Source organism: Danio aesculapii, chromosome 8 (genome assembly GCF_903798145.1).
Source record: "Danio aesculapii chromosome 8, fDanAes4.1, whole genome shotgun sequence".
Lineage (NCBI taxonomy): Eukaryota > Metazoa > Chordata > Actinopteri > Cypriniformes > Danionidae > Danio > Danio aesculapii.
The window spans coordinates 49,191,755-49,217,789 of NC_079442.1; the positions used below are offsets into that span (position 1 = coordinate 49,191,755).

At 34.6% G+C, this 26,035-nt stretch overlaps 1 protein-coding gene across 1 annotated transcript; it reads left to right on the top strand.

The window, feature by feature from the left end:
* septin5a (septin 5a) lies at nt 1-26,035 on the top strand. The gene is made up of 11 exons (XM_056464123.1): nt 1-289; nt 13,320-13,410; nt 13,522-13,608; nt 13,912-14,035; nt 15,739-15,873; nt 15,999-16,116; nt 17,989-18,090; nt 20,038-20,134; nt 20,235-20,370; nt 22,843-22,945; nt 25,548-26,035. Exons 1-11 carry the CDS (start codon nt 215-217, stop codon nt 25,608-25,610), a joined length of 1,131 nt encoding a protein of 376 aa, XP_056320098.1. The 5' UTR covers nt 1-214; the 3' UTR covers nt 25,611-26,035.

Below are 26,035 nucleotides of genomic sequence, written 5' to 3' on the forward strand. Positions count from 1 at the left end.
TGTCTTTTCAGTTCTCTCGCTCGCTATACCTTCTTTTGTCAGTGTTTGTTTCAGTCATGTGTGTATTCTGTCTGTGTCTGCCTGTCTGAACACGGCGCTGTGATGTGCCGAGGGCGAGAGACAGATACACACCAGCTAAAACAGAGCAGAAAGAGAGTTTTTAGGGGAGCGGAGTGATAAACTGAGGGTCACGCGGGTTTAGAGACGCTTGAGCATGGACACCATGATGCTGCAGGAGAAACTGGTGGAGAAACTTCTGTGCCCTCGAACCAGAACCACAAGACAGAAGGTTCAGTCTTTATATGTCTTTATACGAATGCATATAGTAGAAAGTCACATGCATGAAAGTGTGTCCATTTTTGCTTGTGTAAGTGGTGTTTGTTCATGCTTAGAGATTCGAGTGCACTTGTAAGTTTGGTTGCCGGTTACTGGTCACATGATACGCAGGTAAACAAATAATATGTTATTAAAATGGTTTTGTTTTCATTCATTTAACTGGGCTTCTTTATTTTAATTTTATGTTTGAATTTTATTTGATCGTTTAATAAATGCGTACTTATTTTTAGTTTATGTATGTATTTTATTTATATATATTTATATATTTAATATAATTAACTTATGTTATATATATTTTTTATGCATTGTTTTGTTGCATCTTTGCAACTTTCATGCATAAAATATGCAGCTCAATACCAGTAGTGTAAAGTAACTATTTACAAATATTTAAATGACTGTAACTGAGTAGTTTTTCATAGGAATTGTAATTTACTGGTTCAATTCAACTCAATTCACCTTTATTTGTATAGCGCTTATACAATGTAGATTGTGTCAAAGCAGCTTCACATAAAAGGTCATAGTAAATAGGAACAGTGTAATTCAGTTTGTAGTGTTTAAGTTCAGTTTAGCTCAGTTCAGTGTGGTTTAATAATCACTACTGAGAGTCCAAACACAAGAGCAAATCCAACGATGCGCAGCTCTATAGATCCCGAACCATGCAAGCCAGTGGCGACAGCGGAGAGGAGAAAAAAACTTCACTAAATGGCGAAAGTGAAGAAAAAAAACCTTGAGAGAAACCAGGCTCAGTTGGGCACGACCATTTTAATTTCTCCGCTGGCCAAACGTCTCGTGCTGAGCTGCAGTCTCAGTGGCGGAGGCTGGAAGCTGGCCTCAGCGAAGACTCGTCTGTCTCTGGAGCGTCACAGGAATTAGTCTCATGTTCTCCACTCTTCCATGACCATCACAGTAGCTGCTCAGGATACGGCCTGGTCCAGGATATGGAAACCTTGGGATCATCTCGTCGTTGGTCTTGGATCGAATCAGTGACTCTGCATAGTCTGAGGGCCTCGGGAAGAGTATCCCCAGGTGGAAATGGAGAATACTTTTTACTTTTACTTTTCTTTAAGTACATTTTTAGTGCAGTATTGGTACTTTTTCTCCACTACTTTCCTTCAATCTGCAGTCACTACTTTATTTTTTCTTGTCTATGGGGATTAGAAAGGTCAGTCCTGTGATTTCTGTCCAATCAAATCGCACATAGAAGGTAAATCGCCTCATAATGAACTACCTCAAGACATGGGCGACTTATAATAGCAGCAAACTGCTTGGAAAGCATTAAAAGTGTCCAAGAAGACATCTAAAGTCTTTACACGCAATGACCCAGAGACTGTTTAGATGCCTGTCACTGATAGGAAGATGACGGATGTTTACTGTTTGATGACCAAAATGGCCTTAAACCCCCAGCTGACACAAGATGTCAACATGATGTCAGATTGACGTTGTACCCCAATGTCATGGGGATGTTGCATTTTGTTTGGAAATTAAAATCGGGTTGACGTCAGAACTCAACGTCAGGTCGACGTCAATGTCCAACATCCAACCAAATATCAACGTCTAATGAAGTTACTGCTTGACGTTGTGTGCACGTTACCACTATGACGTCTATCAGACGTTGGATTTTGGTTGTCATACCTGACAAATAAATGTCAGTGTTTGAAGTCAATGTGACGTTGGTTTAAGATGTTGGATTTTGGTCACTTTTTAACACAACCTAGAATTAACCAAACATCAACCTCATTTGACGTCGTTATTGAAAATCAAAATAACGTCCTTAGACGCTGGCTAGACATTAAATTTTGGTCAACTGACATCATAACCTAAATCTAACCTCATATTAACGTCTTATGACGTTGTGTGCCTGCTGGGCAATCACTAAATGCACTACAGAATGTTACGTTTACACACATCCACAAATTACATGTAAACGCATCAGCTTTTCCCAGCGTAATATTCACTACTGTGCATATATATATATATGTATATGTATATATATATATATATATATATATATATATATATATGTATATGTATATATATGTATATGTATGTATATGTATATGTGGATATATATGTGTATAGTACTTTTAAAAGTATTTTTTACTCATACTTTGAGTAATATTTACAACAGATTTTATTCTACTTGCACTACGTTTTTAGGCGAGTAATGGTACTTTTACTTAAGGATGACTTTTCAGTCCTCTTTCCACCACTGCTCAATACCAAACAAACCAGAAAGTTTATATTCATTTCACAGATTTTTGTTTTTAAATTTATCAGTAAATTTTATTTCATTACTTAATGAATTTATATGTGTTTTTATTAGTGTGTATAGTTGTTTTTTAGATATATTTGATATTATGATTTTACATATATTCATTCATTTTCTTTTCGGCTTAGTCCCTTTACTAATCTGGGGTTGCCACAGCGGAATGAACCACCAACTTATCCAGCTTATGTTTTACACAAAAGATGCCATTCTAGCTGCAACCCACTACTGGGAAACATACATACACACTCTCACACACTCATACACTACGGCCAATTTAGTTTATTCAGTTCACCTATAGCGCATGTGTTTGGACTGTGGGGAGCACCCGGAGGAAACCCACGCCAACACGTGGAGAACATGCAAACTCCACACAGAAATGAAAACTGACCCAGCTAAGGCTCGAACCAGCGACCTTCTTGCTGTGAGGAGACACTAAACCACTGTGCTGCCCCACCCAGAAAGTGTTTTTAGTAATAATAATAATAATAATAATTCCTTTCATTTAAATAACACTTCTCTTTTCTGGACACTTCAAGTGCTTTACACATTAGGGGGAATCTCCTCATCCACCACTAGTGTGCAGTATCCACCTGGATGACGTCGTATTGCGCCAGACCACACACCATCTGAGTGATGAAGCCAATTATGATATGGGGATGGTTAGGAGGCCATTATGGACAGAGGCTAGTGGGCAAATTTGGCCGGAGTTAAACAGTAACCCTGTTTAACAGGACATCGTGGGATTTTTAATGACCACAGAGAGTCAAGACTTCGGTTTTGGGCTCACTGAGCAGTCCCCATTGATATACTGGGGCGTAAGGACCCACACTGATTGCAGGTTGAGCACCCTCTGCTGGTCTCACTCACACCACTTCCAGCAGCAACCTAGCTTTCCCATGTGGTCTCCCATTCAGGTACTGGCCAGGTGCAGCCCTGCTTAGCTTCAGCAGTCGACCATGTGAGTAGCAGAGAGCTAGCTGCCGGATATGTCATTTATATTTGTTATTTAAATAAAATGGGTCACAGAATATATTTGATAAATTACTTGATAAGTGAATGTGTTTAGAAATGTATTTAATTTTAGACATATTTGATACTGCTTTTATAAATGTTTTTACTTATTATTAATTAAACCTATTCACTTTCACTTAATGAATTTATAAGTGTTTGCATTAATTTATAGATGTATTTAATTTATCATAGAATGTTATTTGATAGGCAGAATGGTGGCTCAGTGGTTAGCACTGTCGCCTCACAGCATAAAGGTCCCGCTGGGTCAGTTGGTGTTTCTGTGTGGAGTTTGCATGTTCTCCCTGTGTTAGTGTGGGTTTCCCCCATAGTCCAAACACATGTGGTATAGCTGAATTGTTCATTTGGTTTCACAAGCACTATTGGGGAATTGAATAAACTAAATTGACCGTAGTGTATGAGTGTGAATAAGAATGTATGGGTGTTTCCCAGTGATGGGTTGCAGCTAAAAGGTGTGTAAAACATATGCTGGATAAGTTGGCGGTTCATTCCGCTGTGGTGACCCCTGATAAATAAGGGACTAAGCCGAAGGAAAATTGATGCATTTTATTTGATCACTTAATAAATGTAAAAGTGTTTGTATTAGTTTATATATGCATTTAATTTGACTTGTTTAATATTGCTTTTATTCATGTTTATACTTTTTAATTATTTGATGTGTTTTAAAGTATTTAATGTGATTATTATACTTTTTGACTTTTCATGCATTATATTACAATATAATATAACATATAACACATATAAATATAACACATTTCAACTATATATTGTATTATACATGCACAAAAAATACATAGCAACCAGCCAGAAAGCTGCAGCATCATCATAGCACTGAGTAAAATCATTCATTCATTCATTTTCTTTTCGGCTTAGTCCCTTTATTAATTATTTTATTAATAAATATTAATAATTAAATATTAACAATCAATTAAAATATTAATTTATTAAGCCGGGGTTGCCACAGCGGAATGAACCACCAACTTATCCAGCGTATGTTTTATGCAGCGGATGCCCTTCCAGCCGCAACCCAACACTGGGAAACACCCATACACTCTCACATTCACACTTATTCACACACATACACTACGGTCATTTTAGTTTATTCAATTCCCCAATAGTGCTTGTGTTTGGACTATGGGGGAAACCGGAGCTCCGGGAGGAAACCCACACTAACATGGGCAGAACATGCAAACTCCACACAAAAATGCCAACTAGCCCAGCCAGGGCTCGAACCAGCACCCTTCTTGCTGTGAGGTGATCGTGCTACCCACTGCACCACCGTGATGCCCATAAAATCATTTTCTCTTACTTATACTCATACACATTGTGGATTTTGCTACAGAGGATGTAAAACTCTCGTAGGATTGAACTCCATTGATGCATCTTTTCTCTCACACTGTTTGCAGCAGGCAGGGTTTCTCCTTTCTAGCATGATGGAGTGCGGAAACACTTTTGACGTATTGTGAGATGCTCTGGAAGTCTTGATTGTGTTTAAAAGCCTTTTCAGCTTATGTAAATATGGATTCTGTATGTGTGTGTGTGTTTGGCCTGGACACTGAGCTGATTCTCTGCTGGATTTAATAGTGATTTAGAGTTTTTCCAGAGCATAACGGTCAGAAATGTCCGTTCTCTCAGTGTCTGTTTGAGTGGTTGTGACTGCCGAGTCGTTTCCGGCACAGTTGGCAGATCTGCAGGAGACTCCACACTACTGAGCTTTTCATACTGCTCTATTTTTGTGCCAGTCTGACCATTCACTGGAGTTTGGTCTTAAAGGGGCAGATCACCAAATAATCATTCATTCAATTATCATTCATATGAAAGCTTTTTTTTACATTTTAATCAAAGATTTATCACAATTCTGATGTTTATTGCTTAGAAAACCACCCTTTTTCATAAATTCTGAAATTATACACTGTAAAAATATCTGTAAATAAGCAGTTTTCCATATTTTGTGATTCAAGCATTTATTTTCCCCCATTTATTTCTGCTTTTGAGTTGCATGATGGGACCCTGATCTTTTTTCCAACAACTTTCATCTTGAAAAGTTTGAAAAAGTGACTTTTATTAACATTTTAATAGTTTAAAGTGATATATTGTCTGTGTTGGTGTTGTATATTGCACTTCAAAATCCTTGTAATAAACTGATAGGACATTTTCTGTTATTTTACAGACTTATTTCTCTATTTCTTATACATTATATCATTTAAAACTACTAAAATATCAATAAAAGTTACTTTGTTGAACTGTAGAGATGCACAACTGTAATCAAAAAGAAAACACTTGTAAATTATAAGACACAAACTGTTAATTTAACAGTTATTTTTCAGTGTCATTTGCCTTATTGTGTATGGATTTTTTTTTAGAATTTGTAATTTTTGAGTATAAAAATTGCAACTTTTCCATCAAAATTCTGTCTAATGTTCAAAACTGTTTTTTTTTTTTCAACTGAAATTTCGGGTTTGAATCTCAATTCTGATTCCCTCATGATTCTAAATAAATGTAAAAGTTGTAAATGTTTTTTTCCTCACATTCTGAATCTCAAATCTCACAATTCTGACATGGTTTTTCCTCACACTCTGAATCTCAAATCTCACAATTCTGACATGTTTTTTCCTCACATTCTGAATTTCAAATCTCACAATTCTGACATGTTTTTTCCTCACATTCTGAATCTCAAATCTTACAATTCTGACATGTTTTTTTCCTCACATTCTGAATCTCAAATCTCACAATTCTGACATGTTTTTTCCTCACACTCTGAATCTCAAATCTCACAATTCTGACATGTTTTTTCCTCACATTCTGAATCTCAAATCTCACAATTCTGACATGTTTTTTCCTCACATTCTGAATCTCAAATCTCACAATTCTGACATGGTTTTTCCTCACACTCTGAATCTCAAATCTCACAATTCTGACATGTTTTTCCTCACATTCTGAATCTCAAATCTCACAATTCTGACATGGTTTTTCCTCACACTCTGAATCTCAAATCTCACAATTCTGACATGTTTTTTCCTCACATTCTGAATTTCAAATCTCACAATTCTGACATGTTTTTTCCTCACATTCTGAATCTCAAATCTTACAATTCTGACATGTTTTTTCCTCACATTCTGAATCTCAAATCTCACAATTCTGACATGTTTTTTCCTCACACTCTGAATCTCAAATCTCACAATTCTGACATGTTTTTTCCTCACACTCTGAATCTCAAATCTCACAATTCTGACATGTTTTTTCCTCACACTCTGAATCTCAAATCTCACAATTCTGACATGTTTTTTCCTCACATTCTGAATCTCAAATCTCACAATTCTGACATGTTTTTTCCTCACATTCTGAATCTCAAATCTCACAATTCTGACATGGTTTTTTCTCACACTCTGAATCTCAAATCTCACAATTCTGACATGTTTTTCCTCACATTCTGAATCTCAAATCTCACAATTCTGACATGTTTTTTTCCTCACATTCTGAATCTCAAATCTCACAATTCTGACATGGTTTTTCCTCACACTCTGAATCTCAAATCTCACAATTCTGACATGTTTTTTCCTCACATTCTGAATCTCAAATCTCACAATTCTGACATGTTTTTTCCTCACATTCTGAATCTCAAATCTCACAATTCTGACATGTTTTTTCCTCACATTTTGAATCTCAAATCTCACAATTCTGACATGTTTTTTCCTCACATTCTGATTCTCAAATCTCACAATTCTGACATGTTTTTTCCTCACACTCTGAATCTCAAATCTCACAATTCTGACATGTTTTTTCCTCACACTCTGAATCTCAAATCTCACAATTCTGACATGTTTTTTCTCACATTCTGAATCTCAAATCTCACAATTCTGACATGTTTTTTCCTCACATTCTGAATCTCAAATCTCACAATTCTGACATGGTTTTTCCTCACACTCTGAATCTCAAATCTCACAATTCTGACATGTTTTTTCCTCACGTTCTGAATCTCAAATCTCACAATTCTGACATGTTTTTTCCTCACGCTCTGAATCTCAAATCTCACAATTCTGACATGTTTTTTCCTCACACTCTGAATCTCAAATCTCACAATTCTGACATGTTTTTTCCTCACACTCTGAATCTCAAATCTCACAATTCTGACATGGTTTTTCCTCACATTCTGAATCTCAAATCTCACAATTCTGACATGTTTTTTCCTCACGCTCTGAATCTCAAATCTCACAATTCTGACATGTTTTTTCCTCACGCTCTGAATCTCAAATCTCACAATTCTGACATGTTTTTTCCTCACACTCTGAATCTCAAATCTCACAATTCTGACATGTTTTTTCCTCACATTCTGAATCTCAAATCTCACAATTCTGACATGTTTTTTCCTCACATTCTGAATCTCAAATCTTACAATTCTGACATGTTTTTTCCTCACATTCTGAATCTCAAATCTCACAATTCTGACATGTTTTTTCCTCACACTCTGAATCTCAAATCTCACAATTCTGACATGTTTTTTCCTCACACTCTGAATCTCAAATCTCACAATTCTGACATGTTTTTTCCTCACACTCTGAATCTCAAATCTCACAATTCTGACATGTTTTTTCCTCACACTCTGAATCTCAAATCTCACAATTCTGACATGGTTTTTCCTCACATTCTGAATCTCAAATCTCACAATTCTGACATGTTTTTTCCTCACATTCTGAATCTCAAATCTCACAATTCTGACATGGTTTTTCCTCACACTCTGAATCTCAAATCTCACAATTCTGACATGTTTTTCCTCACATTCTGAATCTCAAATCTCACAATTCTGACATGTTTTTTCCTCACATTCTGAATCTCAAATCTCACAATTCTGACATGGTTTTTCCTCACACTCTGAATCTCAAATCTCACAATTCTGACATGTTTTTTCCTCACATTCTGAATCTCAAATCTCACAATTCTGACATGTTTTTTCCTCACATTCTGAATCTCAAATCTCACAATTCTGACATGTTTTTTCCTCACATTCTGATTCTCAAATCTAACAATTCTGACATGTTTTTTCCTCACATTCTGATTCTCAAATCTCACAATTCTGACATGTTTTTTCCTCACACTCTGAATCTCAAATCTCACAATTCTGACATGTTTTTTTCTCACATTCTGAATCTCAAATCTCACAATTCTGACATGTTTTTTCCTCACATTCTGAATCTCAAATCTTACAATTCTGACATGTTTTTTCCTCACATTCTGAATCTCAAATCTCACAATTCTGACATGTTTTTTCCTCACATTCTGATTCTCAAATCTCACAATTCTGACATGTTTTTTCCTCACACTCTGAATCTCAAATCTCACAATTCTGACATGTTTTTTCCTCACACTCTGAATCTCAAATCTCACAATTCTGACATGTTTTTTCCTCACACTCTGAATCTCAAATCTCACAATTCTGACATGTTTTTTCCTCAAATTCTGATTCTCAAATCTCACAATTCTGACATGTTTTTTCCTCACACTCTGAATATCAAATCTCACAATTCTGACATGTTTTTTCCTCACATTCTGAATCTCAAATCTTACAATTCTGACATGTTTTTTCCTCACACTCTGAATCTCAAATCTCACAATTCTGACATGTTTTTTCCTCACATTCTGAATCTCAAATCTTACAATTCTGACATGTTTTTTCCTCACACTCTGAATCTCAAATCTTACAATTCTGACATGGTTTTTCCTCACACTCTGAATCTCAAATCTTACAATTCTGACATGGTTTTTCCTCACACTCTGAATCTCAAATCTCACAATTCTGACATGTTTTTTCCTCACATTCTGAATCTCAAATCTCACAATTCTGACATGTTTTTTCCTCACATTCTGAATCTCAAATCTCACAATTCTGACATTTTTTTCCTCACATTCTGAATCTCAAATCTCACAATTCTGACATGTTTTTTCCTCACATTCTGATTCTCAAATCTCACAATTCTGACATGTTTTTCCCTCACATTCTGATTCTCAAATCTCACAATTCTGACATGTTTTTTCCTCACATTCTGAATCTCAAATCTCACAATTCTGACATGTTTTTTCCTCACATTCTGAATCTCAAATCTCACAATTCTGACATGGTTTTTCCTCACATTCTGAATCTCAAATCTCACAATTCTGACATGTTTTTTCCTCACATTCTGATTCTCAGATCTCACAATTCTGACATGTTTTTTCCTCACACTCTGAATCTCAAATCTCACAATTCTGACATGTTTTTTCCTCACACTCTGAATCTCAAATCTCACAATTCTGACATGTTTTTTCCTCACATTCTGATTCTCAAATCTCACAATTCTGACATGTTTTTTCCTCACACACTGAATATCAAATCTCACAATTCTGACATGTTTTTTCCTCACACTCTGAATCTCAAATCTTACAATTCTGACATGTTTTTTTCCTCACACTCTGAATCTCAAATCTCACAATTCTGACATGTTTTTCCTCACATTCTGAATCTCAAATCCTACAATTCTGACATGTTTTTTCCTCACGCTGAATCTCAAATCTTACAATTCTAACATGTTTTTTCCTCACATTCTGAATCTCAAATCTTACAATTCTGACATGTTTTTTCCTCACACTCTGAATCTCAAATCTTACAATTCTAACATGTTTTTTCCTCACATTCTGAATCTCAAATCTCACAATTCTGACATGTTTTTTCCTCACATTCTGAATCTCAAATCTTACAATTCTGACATGTTTTTTCCTCACACTCTGAATCTCAAATCTCACAATTCTGACATGGTTTTTCCTCACACTCTGAATCTCAAATCTCACAATTCTGACATGTTTTTTCCTCACATTCTGAATCTCAAATCTCAATTCTGACATGTTTTTTCCTCACATTCTGAATCTCAAATCTCACAATTCTGACATGTTTTTCCCTCACATTCTGAATCTCAAATCTCACAATTCTGGCATGTTTTTTCCTCACATTCTGATTCTCAAATCTCACAATTCTGACATGTTTTTTCCCCCACATTCTGAATCTCAAATCTTACAATTCTGACATGTTTTTCCTCACATTCTGAATCTCAAATCTTACAATTCTGACATGTTTTTTCCTCACATTCTGAATCTCAAATCTTACAATTCTGACATGTTTTTTCCTCACATTCTGAATCTCAAATCTTACAATTCTAACATGTTTTTTCCTCACATTCTGAATCTCAAATCTCACAATTCTGACATGTTTTTTTCCTCACACTCTGAATCTCAAATCTCACAACTCTGACATGTTTTTTCCTCACATTCTGAATCTCAAATCTCACAATTCTGACATGTTTTTTCCTCACATTCTGATTCTCAAATCTCACAATTCTGACATGTTGTTTTCCCCCACATTCTGAATCTCAAATCTCACAATTCTGACATGTTTTTCCTCACATTCTGAATCTCAAATCTTACAATTCTGACATGTTTTTTCCTCACATTCTGAATCTCAAATCTTACAATTCTGACATGTTTTTCCTCACATTCTGAATCTCAAATCTTACAATTCTGACATGTTTTTTCCTCACATTCTGAATCTCAAATCTTACAATTCTGACATGTTTTTTCCTCACATTCTGAATCTCAAATCTTACAATTCTGACATGTTTTTCCTCACATTCTGAATCTCAAATCTTACAATTCTGACATGTTTTTTCCTCACATTCTGAATCTCAAATCTCACAGTTCTGACATGTTTTTTCCTCACATTCTGAATCTCAAATCTCACAGTTCTGACATGTTTTTTCCTCACATTCTGAATCTCAAATCTTACAATTCTGACATGTTTTTTCCTCACACTCTGAATCTCAAATCTCACAATTCTGACATGGTTTTTCCTCACACTCTGAATCTCACAATTCTTACATGTTTTTTCCTCACATTCTGAATCTCAAATCTCAATTCTGACATGTTTTTTCCTCACATTCTGAATCTCAAATCTCACAATTCTGACATTTTTTTTCCTCACATTCTGAATCTCAAATCTCACAATTCTGGCATGTTTTTTCCTCACATTCTGATTCTCAAATCTCACAATTCTGACATGTTTTTTCCCCCACATTCTGAATCTCAAATCTTACAATTCTGACATGTTTTTCCTCACATTCTGAATCTCAAATCTTACAATTCTGACATGTTTTTTCCTCACATTCTGAATCTCAAATCTTACAATTCTGACATGTTTTTTCCTCACATTCTGAATCTCAAATCTTACAATTCTAACATGTTTTTTCCTCACATTCTGAATCTCAAATCTCACAATTCTGACATGTTTTTTCCTCACACTCTGAATCTCAAATCTCACAACTCTGACATGTTTTTTCCCCACATTCTGAATCTCAAATCTCACAATTCTGGCATGTTTTTTCCTCACATTCTGATTCTCAAATCTCACAATTCTGACATGTTTTTTTCCCCCACATTCTGAATCTCAAATCTCACAATTCTGACATGTTTTTCCTCACATTCTGAATCTCAAATCTTACAATTCTGACATGTTTTTTCCTCACATTCTGAATCTCAAATCTTACAATTCTGACATGTTTTTTCCTCACATTCTGAATCTCAAATCTTACAATTCTGACATGTTTTTTCCTCACATTCTGAATCTCAAATCTCACAGTTCTGACATGTTTTTTCCTCACATTCTGAATCTCAAATCTCACAGTTCTGACATGTTTTTTCCTCACATTCTGAATCTCAAATCTTACAATTCTGACATGTTTTTTCCTCACACTCTGAATCTCAAATCTCACAATTCTGACATGGTTTTTCCTCACACTCTGAATCTCACAATTCTGACATGTTTTTTTCCTCACATTCTGAATCTCAAATCTCAATTCTGACATGTTTTTTCCTCACATTCTGAATCTCAAATCTCACAATTCTGACATTTTTTTCCTCACATTCTGAATCTCAAATCTCACAATTCTGGCATGTTTTTTCCTCACATTCTGATTCTCAAATCTCACAATTCTGACATGTTTTTTCCCCCACATTCTGAATCTCAAATCTTACAATTCTGACATGTTTTTCCTCACATTCTGAATCTCAAATCTCACAATTCTGACATGTTTTTTCCTCACACTCTGAATCTCAAATCTCACAACTCTGACATGTTTTTTCCTCACATTCTGAATCTCAAATCTCACAATTCTGGCATGTTTTTTCCTCACATTCTGATTCTCAAATCTCACAATTCTGACATGTTTTTTTCCCCCACATTCTGAATCTCAAATCTCACAATTCTGACATGTTTTTCCTCACATTCTGAATCTCAAATCTTACAATTCTGACATGTTTTTCCTCACATTCTGAATCTCAAATCTTACAATTCTGACATGTTTTTTCCTCACATTCTGAATCTCAAATCTCACAGTTCTGACATGTTTTTTCCTCACATTCTGAATCTCAAATCTCACAGTTCTGACATGTTTTTTCCTCACATTCTGAATCTCAAATCTTACAATTCTGACATGTTTTTCCTCACATTCTGAATCTCAAATCTTACAATTCTGACATGTTTTTTCCTCACAGTCTGATTCTAAAATCTCACAATTCTGACATGTTTTTTTTTCTCACACCCTGAATTCTGTTTTACTGTATAACACACAGAATGATCTATGTTAATCTTTTGACTTGTCTCTTTTAGGACAAGCAGTATGTCGGCTTCGCTACACTTCCTAACCAGGTCCACAGAAAGTCAGTGAAGAAGGGCTTTGACTTCACTCTGATGGTGGCAGGTTTGTCTGAGTTCATCACTATAGCATGTAAAACACAACACTGACTTCATGATCATGCTTTTCAATAACAACAGCATTGTGTGTGTGTGCGTGCGTGCGTGTGTATTTTAGGGGAATCTGGACTGGGCAAGTCTACTCTAGTCAACAGCCTGTTTCTCACAGACCTTTATAAAGACAGAAAACTGCTCAATGCAGAAGGTAAGATCCTCTTAATGGGACAGTTCACTTAAAAAATAAAATTAAACTCACCATTGGTTTCAAAACTTTGAGTTTCTTTCTTTTGCTGAACACAAAAGAAAATATTTTGAAGTAAGCTGAAAACCATTGACTTCCATAGTGGGAAAAAAACAAATACCATGGAAGTAAATGGTTACAGGTTTCCAACATTCTTCGAAATATCTTTGTTTATATTCAACAAAATAAGGAAATTCAAACAGGTTGCCATTATTGCAAATTTCTGTTTTGTTAGTTTGAATGCTATGTTGTGTGTTTCCCTAAAAGAGCGCATTAATCAGACGGTTGAGATCACCAAACACACGGTGGACATCGAGGAGAAAGGAGTGAAGCTCAAACTCACCATTGTGGACACGCCGGGGTTTGGAGACGCTGTCAATAATAATGAATGGTGAGAATTCAGCTGCTGCCAGCATCCCGTGAACACAATTAACTGAGGGTTACTGTCATGGATACTGATTGGTCACTAGAACATTTTATGAGAGTAAAAAACCCTTCAGTCACGTCTATATTCATGCATCTGGCGTGTGTTAGTGAATGGGTTGGTGGAAAAACTATGAATAAATTTTTTATAATAATAAATACTAAATAACTTGAATGAGTAACTTAACAGCTCAACATATCAAAATAAATTGATGTCAAAACGAATCCTTTTTAAGTAAAAGTTAAACATTTTACTTTTAAGTAAAATTTATATTTTATTTGTTTACAAGCCTGATCATTAACCCTATTTGGAGACTAAGCAGATGCTAAATTTAATTATTAACCAATTTTTGGAAACCATGGACAAGCAAAATGTGATTATTAACCAGGTTTGGGAAACCATACACATGTAAAATGTGATTATTAACCAGGTTTGGGAAACCATACACGTAAAATGTGATTATTAACCAAATGTAATAAATAACCTTTTTTGGAAGCCATAAACATACAAAATGTGATTATTAGCCATAGTTTGAGAAACATGCATATGCCAAATGTGATTATCAACATGCAAATGTGATTATTAACCATTTTTGGGAAACTTGCATATGCAAAATGTGATTATTAACTAAATGTGATTGTTAACTGGCTTTGGGAGACATGCACATGCAGAGTGTGATTATTAACCTTTTTTTTTAAGAAACATGCATAAGTCAAATGTGATTATTAACCAATTGTGATTATTAACTATTTTTGGGAAACGTTCATATACAAATGTGATAATTAACCAAATGTGATTATTAATCTTTTTTTGAAAAACGTACACATTTAAATTGTAATTATTAACCAAATGTGATTATTAACAATTTTTGGGAAACATGCATAAGCAAAATGTGCTTATTAACTTTTTTTAAAACCTATGCACATGCAAAATGTGATTATTAACCATTTATGGAAAACATGCATATGCAAAATGTGATTATTAACCAAATGTGATTATTAACAGTATTTTTAGAAACATGCATATGCCAAATGTGATTATAACCCATTTATGGAAAACATGCATATGTAAAATGTGATTATTACCCATTTATGGAAAACATGCATATGCAAAATGTGATTATTAACCAAATGTGATTATTAGCTAGTTTTGCGAAATCATACACATGCAAAATGTGATTATTAACCAAATGGGATAATTAACTGGTTTTGGGAAACCATGCGCATGCAAAATGTGATTATTACCAGTTTTTTGAGAAACATGCATATGCAAAATGTGATTATTAACCATTTATGAAAAACATGCATATGCAAAATGTGATTATTAACTATTTATGAAAAACATGCATATGCAAAATGTGATTATTAACCATTTATGAAAAAACATGCATATGCAAAATGTGATTATTAACCATTTATGAAAAAACATGCATATGCAAAATGTGATTTATTAACTATTTATGAAAAAACATACATATGCAAAATGTGATTTATTAACTATTTATGAAAAAACATACATATGCAAAATGTGATTGTTAAACCGTTTATGAAAAACATGCACATGCAGAATCTGGTTATTAAGCAGTTATGGGAAACCACGCACATGCAAATTTTTAAGTCCAACGTGTTTGGCTGACAATAATGTAATTCTGAAAGTGTGTTTGTGTGCAGTTGGAGGCCCATCACAGACTACATCGACCAGCAGTTTGAGCAGTACTTTAGAGACGAGAGCGGACTGAACAGAAAGAACATTCTGGACAACAGAGTTCACTGCTGCCTGTACTTCATCCCGCCGTTTGGACACGGGTACAAAACACACTGACCGTCTTAACAGAATAGAACAGTAATACAGATGGATTTACATGTCCATATATGGTAATGTGCAAGTCCTAAGACTATGATATTTGATGATGAGTTGTTTTTGTGTGCAGTTTGCGGCCGGTGGATGTGGAGTTCATGAAGGCTTTACATGAGAAAGTCAACATCATTCCTCTGATCTCTAAAGCAGACTGTCTGACCCCGACTGAGGTCAAAAAGCTCAAGGACAGGGTGAGTGGACACTATCTGATAATGCAGTTATTCAGTGAAACAAAGATGAAAAATACTATAGTAATTCACAGTAAATACTATAGTGTTTTCAAACCATACTATTGTACAATCGCAGTCATTGTTATAAAATTATGTAATTATTAAAGTAACATAAGTACTATAGTATTTTGAACCACGCTATAGTAAAGTGTGTTATACAGTGCGTATTATAGTATTTACAATTGTTTTTAATGCTTCAGCATACTGTATTATTAACTATTGTGTTACCACAACAGATTAATTCAACTTTACTATAGTATAGTTTAAAAACACTATAGTACTTACTGTAAATTTAATTTACGATAGTATTTTTTTGTTTGTGGGACCAAACACTTTCAACAGATAACATACGTGTTAATCTGAGGGATTAGTATATTGCACAATTGCAGTCATTATTATAAAATTATGTAATTATGAAAGGTTCAAAAAAGTGTTTTTGAACCGGACGATAGCAAAGTGTATTATACTGTACATATTATATGTACCAGACACCACACTTATCGGCCTCATTCAGGACGGTGATGAGTCTGCTTACAGACAGGAGGTTAAGGAGTTGGCTGTCTGGTGCAGTCACAACAACCTGGAGCTCAACACGCTCAAAACAGTGGAGATGATAGTGGACTTCAGGAGAAACCCCGCTGCTCCCCCCCCCACTGAGCATCACGGACAGCATTGTGGCAGCAGTGGAGTCATTCAGGTTCCTGGGCACCACCATCTCTCAGGACCTGAAGTGGGACACTCACATTGACTCCATTGTCAAAAAAGCTCAACAGAGGCTGTACTTTCTTCGTCAGCTGAGAAAGTTCAACCTCCCAAAGGAGCTGCTGAAACAGTTCTACACCTCCATCATTGAATCAGTCATCTGCACATCAATAACTGTCTGGTTTAGCTCAGCTACTAAATACGATCTCCAAAGACTACGTCGAATAGTTCGGACTGCTGAGCGAATCACTGGTACAACCCTTCCTACTCCACAAGAACTGTACTTATCCAGAGCGAGCAGAAGGGCTGCCAAAATCACTCTGGACCCCTCACACCCAGCACACTGCCTCTTTGAACTTTTACCTTCTGGTCGACGCTACAGAGCACTGCGCACCAGAACAGCCCGACACAGAAACAGTTTCTTCCCTCAGGCAATCCATCTTATGAACACTTGATGATAATAATTGTGAAACCAACATCACTACTTGCTATACACTTGTATACACATATACACTTATTTAACAACACACTTTACATGCCAATTTGCACATAACAGCTGCACATATAACGTTGTATATACCGTAGTAGTAAACATGTACATACACTTGTCAATTTGTATATTTGCATTCACTACTTACTTGTATTTTTTTAAAATATATTTATTATCTGTTTATTGTCCTGTCTCTGTAATCCTGTTGTACTGTAGAAGCTCTGTCACCAAAACAAATTCCTCGTATGTGTGAACATACCTGGCAATAAAGCTCTTTCTGATTCTGATTCTGATAGTATCTACAACTCTTGTTAATGAATGCTGCAGCAAACTGTATTATTAACTATCGAGAACTGATAAACTGTAATGAATACTGTAGTATACTTGGCTTTTATTGTAGTATAGTCGTAGAAAACTACAGTATTTGGTCATCTGTTTATAGTACTATAGTTGTTGTGTTACAATGGCAACTACAAAATTACCACAACAGATTAAATCAAATGCTTAACTATAGTATGGATGAAAAGCACCACCATATTTACTATAAATTACTATAGTATCTTTTAATGTGGGAAGTGATTATTCTGGGTGTAAATGAGTTTCCTGCTAGACATTCACACTGTGGTTGTGTTTTTCTGCAGGTACGAGACGAGATTGAGCGTTTCGGGATTAAAGTCTATCAGTTTCCTGAGTGTGACTCTGATGAAGAAGAGGAGTTCAAACAGATGGACAAAGAGCTGAAGGTCCGATAAAACACATTGTACCAAACATACATTCATTCAGCTTTTTAATCAAGCCTCCATAAAGAATAATGTCCTAAATATTTTGAACGAACAATACAAAAAGGGCTTTTCAAGCATCAAAATAGTAATAGCATAGAGTATTTGAATGTTTTTTTTTAATGACTATCATTTACTTAACAATAATAATAGTTTTGGTAATATAGCAAAGGCTTTTTTTATTGTCTATGCCAGTGTTTCCCAACCCTGTTCCTGGAGGCACACCAACAGTTCATGTTTTGGATGTCTCCCTCATCTGACCCATTAACTTCAGGTTTTGGAGTCTCTTCTAATGTTCTGATGAGTTGTTTCAGGTGTGTTTGATTAGGGAGAGGATGAAAATGTGTACTGTTGGCGTGCCTTCAGGAACAGGGTTGGGAAACTCTGCATTAGAAGAGACTCCAAAACCTGAAGTTAATGGGTCAGATGAGGGAGACTTCCAAAACATGAACTGTTGGTGTGCCTCCAGGAACAGGGTTGGGAATCACTGGTCTATGCGGCATGTTTAGTATGATAATTATTTAATGGTATATAAAAAAACTCCATTTAAGGATTACAGTTTGGCCCCAAAATGCTTATTAATTGACATTTGGAAATGTTCTATTTTGGCACTGTGATTTAAAACACTAGATTTCAATCATTTAATCGCATTGCTTTTTTTTATTTATTTTTTAAAGATTTATTTTTCGCCTTTTTTTATTAGATTGGACAGTATTTAGACAGGAAGTGAAGTTGGAGAGAGAGAGAGGGGGGTAGGGAAATGTCCTCGAGCCGGGATTCGAACTCAGGACGCCCTGACGTGCTACTGCACCATATGTCGCCGCGCTAACCACTAGGCTATTGCGCCGGCGGCATTGCATTTTAATAATTCTAAATATAATGACATTTAGTTTGATCACTTTTAATTTGATAGATTTTATAAGATCAGAATAAGCAGGATGTTTTATTTTTATTTAGAAAGATCTGCTATGCTAAATGGCAATAAAACAGTTTTTTGAAACTTTATTAAAGCAGACATTTTACTATCCTTTAAAATGATTTCAATGTATGTAATAAAGCATTTTTTGTACATTTAATTTAATACAGACATCAAAATGGTACATTTCTTTGTTATTATTAATTTTTTTTCTCCATTTCAATACCAAACCATCAGTCTGATTTTTATTTATTTATTTGTAATTATTTTATTCAGCCAGTGCATATTAAATTGATCAAACAGTGAATGTGAATGCATTTATAATGTTAGAAAAAACTAAATGTATTTATATATATTCAACTTTCATTTTCTGAACTTTAAAAAAGTCTAAGTAAACTAATAAAGACCTAATTTGAATTATGCAAATGAAATTAAACGAGTTAATTTTAATTTAAAAAAATAAAGCCAGTCAAACAAAATTGCAATAAAAAATTTCTAATGTGGCATGGTGGCTCAGCGGGTAGCACTGTCGCCTCACAGCAAGAAGGTCGCTGGTTTGAGTCCCGGCTGGGTCAGTTGGCATTTCTGTGTGGAGTTTGCATGTTCTCCCTGTGTTAGCGTGGGTTTCCTCTGGGTGCTCCGTTTTCCCCCACAGTCCAAACACATGCGCTATAGGTCATTTCAATAAACTAAATTGGCCGTCGTGAATGAGTGTGAATGAGAGTTTCCCAATGATGTGCTGCAACTGAAAGGGTATCCGCTGCGTAAAACATATGCTGGATAAGTTTTCGGTTCATTACGCTGTGGCAACCCCTGATTAATAAAGGAACTAAGCCGAAAAGAAAATGAATGAAGGAATGAGTTGGCGGTTCATTCCGCTGTGGACACCCTTGATAAATAAGGGACTAACCCGAAGGAAAATGAGAGAATAAAAGTACAGCTGCTCTTCTGTAAAGAATATTGTTTGATTAATGTGTGGTGTTTGTGTGTTATAGGAGTGTACTCCATTCGCTGTCATTGGCAGTAATACAGTGGTGGAGGCCAGAGGTCAAAGGGTCAGAGGTCGTCTTTACCCATGGGGTATCGTGGAAGGTCAGTGTTTACCAAAACATAAACATAAACGCATATAAAACAGCATCTAGTTCTGTTTGTTGTCTTCTGTTTCTGACTTTGCATTTGTGTGTTGTATTAGTGGAGAATCAGTCTCACTGTGACTTTGTGAAACTGAGGAACATGTTGATTCGCTCTCATATGCACGACCTGAAAGATGTGACGTGTGACGTACATTATGAAAACTACAGAGCTCACTGCATCCAGGAGATGACCAGGTGTGTGTCACTTCAATGATATAGTGCAATTTACTTATTAAAATTCTACACTACCTGACAAAAGTCTTGTCGTGGGTCCCAGTTGTAAGAGCAACATATAATCACTTGACTTGTAGTTGATCATTTGTAAAAGTGGCAGAAGGTCCATTTTTCCCATGAATCATCTGTTGAGCTGCATACCAATCATCACAAATACTGCAAAAAACCTACTGGAACCCGCATGGACCCAAGATTCTAACAGAAATCAGTCAAGTTTGGTAAAGGAAAAATCATGGTTTGGGGTTACATTCAGTATGGGGACGTGTGAGAGATCTGCAGAGTGGATGGCAACATCAACAGCCTGAGGTATCAAGACATTTGTGCTGCTCATTACATTACAAACCACAGGAGAGGGCAAATTCTTCAGCAGGACAGCGCTCCTTCTTATGCTTCAGCCCCCACTTCAAAGTTCCTGAAAGCAAAGAAGGTCAAGGTGCTCCAGGATTGGCCAGCCCAGTCACCAGACATAAACATTATTGAGCAAGTCTGGGGTAAGTTGAAGGAAGCATTGAAGATAAATCAAAAGAATCTTGATGAACTCTGGGAGTCCTGCAAGAAGGCTTTCTTTGCCATTCCAGATGACTTTATTAATGAGTGATTTGAGTCACTGCAGAGATGTATGGATGCAGTCCTCCAAGCTCATGATGGAGTCAGACACAATAGTCATTCTGTTTCCACTGCAGCATGACGACATATTCTATACTGGACATTTTATTTTATTAAGAGACAAGACTTTTGTCACAGCAAAGTCAGAACTTATTGTACTTATTAAATTATTATTAATCAGGACATGATCATATTTTATTTTGGTAATATAAGCGTAATCTAGAGGCCTTTGCCTTTCATATAAGCCACTTTTGATACCAAATGGTATCAACTAGAAATCAAGTCAAGTTCATAAACCTTGGCCAGGCGACAAGACTTTTGTCAGGTAGTGTAATTTTCTATTGAAAGAAAATATGTTTTTGCCTGCGAAATCACATTAATGCTGTTAACCTGAGGCTTCTGTCAGATGACTATATGATTGGGCCACATGATATTGGAAAAATGAGACATTGCAATATTTTATATGTCTGTGATATGAATATAATTGCAACAGATGACTTCAATAGCTCTATTTGGAATGAGATCATTCATTTAGATTGACTGGGATCATTTTTGTAGCGGAGTGAATCAAACCAATTGCATTCATAAATAAATAAGACATAGCAGTGGTTCTCAAACAGTGGTACGTGGAGGAATCACTGAATAATGAAAAGAAAATGAACGCACATTTAACTTAACTTTGTACGATAACACTGATGTGGTCAGCATTGGCAGTTCCCTGAAGCGTACGATCACAGCGCTGTGCTTAGAATGTTTACTTAGTGTATCGCATCATCAGATGCTAAAAATCAGTCCGCTTGGCGCAGAGCCACTTGCGCAGCAGATACGCAAACTCAGGAATTTCCCCATGCTGCATCACTGGTAAAATAAGTATTACAAATGTGTTAAAATGTGTGGTCGCAGTCGTGCAAAATAGAGTGTGTTCTCAATATATAAAGTCATTTGTTTTGTAAAGCAGCCTGGTTTTCAATTTTGTTTGTAACCTCAGATTTTGGCTAATTAATTTGGATGTGATTCAAAAGGTGCGGGACACAGAACAATAGACTCAAGCAAGTAAATAAATTATATATATATATATATATATATATATATATATATATATATATATATATATATATACAAAATAAAATGTTTTTATTTTTTATGTTTTAATGTTTTTGATATGATATATATAAATATATATATTCCTATATTCCTCATTCCTAAATGTATGTATGTATGTAAGTATGACATACAGCTTATATTTATGTCCAAGCAACATTTGCAGGTTTTGATGAATATGCTACTATGTTAATACTTTACATTTAAGTACAGCAGTTATTTTTTTTTACTTTTTTACTTTAAAAAGCACAGTTTAATTAACATTTTATTTTTTCCCACTTTAAGCACAGTTAATGTTCAAACTATTTATAATGTTTAAAGTGGCTGACAATAATACATATTCTTAATAATAGTAATTAATCTGCCTGGTTTTGAACTGTGCAGTGGTGTAGCAGCTTAATTAGGCCTGCTACTCTAATGTATTTCAATACTGGTCATTATGGTGGTATGGTGGAGATATTTTTTTCTGAGGTGGTACTAAAAAGTTTGAGAACCACTGCGATAGAGCAAATATAAAAGTCAAACAAGCAGTGCTTTATGGTTTTCCGGAGAGTCAAACGGTAGTCAGATATTCAGGATGTACAGTAACTGAATAATCAAATGTAATGTAAAATTACACTGTACAGTCGTCATTGCTGATCAACTATAATCCCAACTCGACATTGCAGATCCTGCAATGTGACTATTGCGAAAGCTCACATTGTGGTACTTTTATGTGTGTTTCAGTAAACTTGCACAGGATAACCGCACGGACAGTCCGTTACCCATCCTGCCTCTGCCGACACCAGATGTAGAGACAGAGAAACTCATCAAGATGAAGGATGAAGAGGTAGAAAATAATCTGGAATTATTATATTACAGCCATCAGTTTATTTTACAGATGCATCAGTTTCATGTTTATGGCTTATTTGAATGTTTATTCATCATGGTATCTATGTTAATGCTACTAGCTCACACTCTTTAGGTACTACTTCATTTTTAGAAACCTGTTCTTGTTACATACTGGTATTCATCTGTCAGATACTAGTTCGTAATCTAAATATACAACTATTCATTCACCAGGAAATATTCTTATACTAGGGCTCATTCATTGGTTAATAGTTCTTATTTATTAGATGCTAGTTCTCATACTAGGTCTTATTCATTAGGCAATAGTTCTTATAGTATTCTTATTCATTAAGTACTTAGTCATTAGATACTATAGTTCTTATTCATTAGATATTAGCTCTTATTCATAAGATTCTTGTTCATTAGATACTACAGTTATTATTTATTAGATACTAGTTGTCATACTAGTTCTTACTCATTACATACTCCCTCATTAGATACTATAGTAGTTATTCATTAAATACTAGTTCTCATACTAGTTCTTATTCATTAGATACTCATTCATTAGATACTAGTTCTTATTCACTAGATACTAGTTCCCATTCATAAGGTTCTTGTTCATTAGATACTATTGTTATTCATTAGATACTAGTTCTTATTCATCTTGTTCATTAGATACTACAGTTATTATTTATGAAATGCCAGTTCTCATACTAGTTCTTACTCATTAGATACTCCTTCATTAGATACTATAGTTCTTACTCATTCAATACTAGTTGTAATACTAGTTCTTTTTCATTACATACTCGTTCATTAGATACTATAGTTCTTATTCACTAGATACTAGTTCTTATTTATAAGGTACTTGTTTATTAGATACTACAGATATTATTCATTAGATACTAGTTCTTATACTAGTTCTTATTCATTAGATACTCCATTAGATAGTAGTTATTCATTAAATACTAGTTCTTATACTAGTTCTTATTCATTAGATACTATAGTTTGATAGTTTGTTAGATACTATATTCTTATTTATTGAATACTAGTTTTCCAGCTACTTATTCATTGGGCACTCGTTCATTAGATACAATAGTTCTTTTCTATTAGATACTCATTCTTATTCATTAAGTACTCGTTTATTATATATGGTTATATAATAAACAAGTTTTATTATATTAGTTTATTATATAGTTCTTATTCAGAACTATAGATAGATTCATTAGATACTATAGGTTTTAGTTATTTGGTACTAGTTCTTATTTATGAGGTACTTGTTCATTATAGATACCATTGTGCATATTTATTAGATACTAGTTCTTATTCATTAGATACTACATTAGATACTATAGTTCTTATTCATTAGATACTAGTTATTATTCATTAGGTACACGTTCATTAAATACTATAGTTTTTATTCATTAGATACTAGTTCTTAACCATTAGATACTCCTTCATTAGATACTATAGTTCTTACTCATTAATTACTAGTTCGTATACTAGTTCTTATTCATTAGTTACTAGTTCTTAATCACAAGGTACTTGCTAATTAGACACCATAGTTCTTAGTCATTAAAAACTAGATCTTATTTTTAGGGTACTTGTTCATTAGATACTTTAGTTCTTATTCATTAAATACTAGTTCTTATACTAGTTCCTATTCATTGGGTACTCATTCATTTGATGCTAGTTCTTAATCATAAGGTACTCATTCATTAGATACTATAGTTCTTATTCATTAGATACTTATTGGATACTAGTATTCATACTAGTTCTTTTATTCATTAGGTATTAATTTATTAGATACTAGTTCTTATTCATTTGTTACTTGTTTGTTAGATACTATTATTAAAATTCATTTGATACTAGTTCTCATACTAGTCCGTGTTCATTATATACTATAGTTATCATTCATATGATACTAGTACTCATACTAATTCTTATATTCATTATGTATTAATTTATTAGGTACTAGATCTTTATTAGGTACTTGTTTTTTTAGATACTATAGTTATTATTAAATACTAGTACTCATACTAGATCTCATCAGAGAACTGTTAGATAATCATTCATTAGTTCTTACTCATCGGGTACTCATTCATTATACTATAGTTCTTATTCATAAGATACTAGTTTTTGTTCAAAAGGTAATTGTTCATTAGATACTACAGTGATCATTCACTACATACTAGTTCTTATTCATTAGGTACTTGTTTGCTAGATACTATAGTTCTTATTATATACCAGTACTCACACTAGTTCTCATTACAGAACTTTTAGATAATAATTCATTAGATACTAGTTCCTATTTAAAAGATAATAGTACTGGTACTATTTTATATACCAGAAGATAGTTATTTCATAACTTATCATAGCTTATTTCATAACTAACTAGTAATTATTCTGTTGTTTCAAATATGTCATATTTCTGCCATTGATTTCTATGAGGATCTGTCATGTATATCAATCTGTCCATGATATTAATTTGAAGTAACATTAATGATCTGTTTCCTAACCGGATCAATTGGGATGAATTAAAAAAACTGCTTATATTGTCATTTTTCCAGTCATTTTAATGAGGAGGTTTTTTTGTGTGTGTGCAGCTCAAGAGAATGCAGGAGATGCTGGAAAAAATGCAACAACAGATGCACGAGAAAGACCAGTGATATACACACACACACACACACACACACACACACACACTACAGCCTCACAGCACCCTTCAGATGTGAATGCATTTAAATGATACTGAACTATCATATCTACAGCTCTGCTCATCTGCTCGGTGCTTCTGTCTGCTGGATCAAATATGGCGTCATGTGATTCATCATGTGGTAAAATACTGAGGAACGTACATAAACCAGTGTAACTTAAATTAACTTCTAAAGGTATCTAATTTATGAAGATGTTTTTTTATTATTTGCTTAGCCAGATGAATGTGTGTGTGTGAGTGTTTTCTGAAGCAATGGGGTTTATTAACGTGTGTTTGAGAGAGACTGATGCCTTTTGCTATGAGTATGTTGGCATTTTATTTTTGTAGTGAATGTGAGAATACAGTTATGGTTATCAATAAACATACGGATAAACCAGA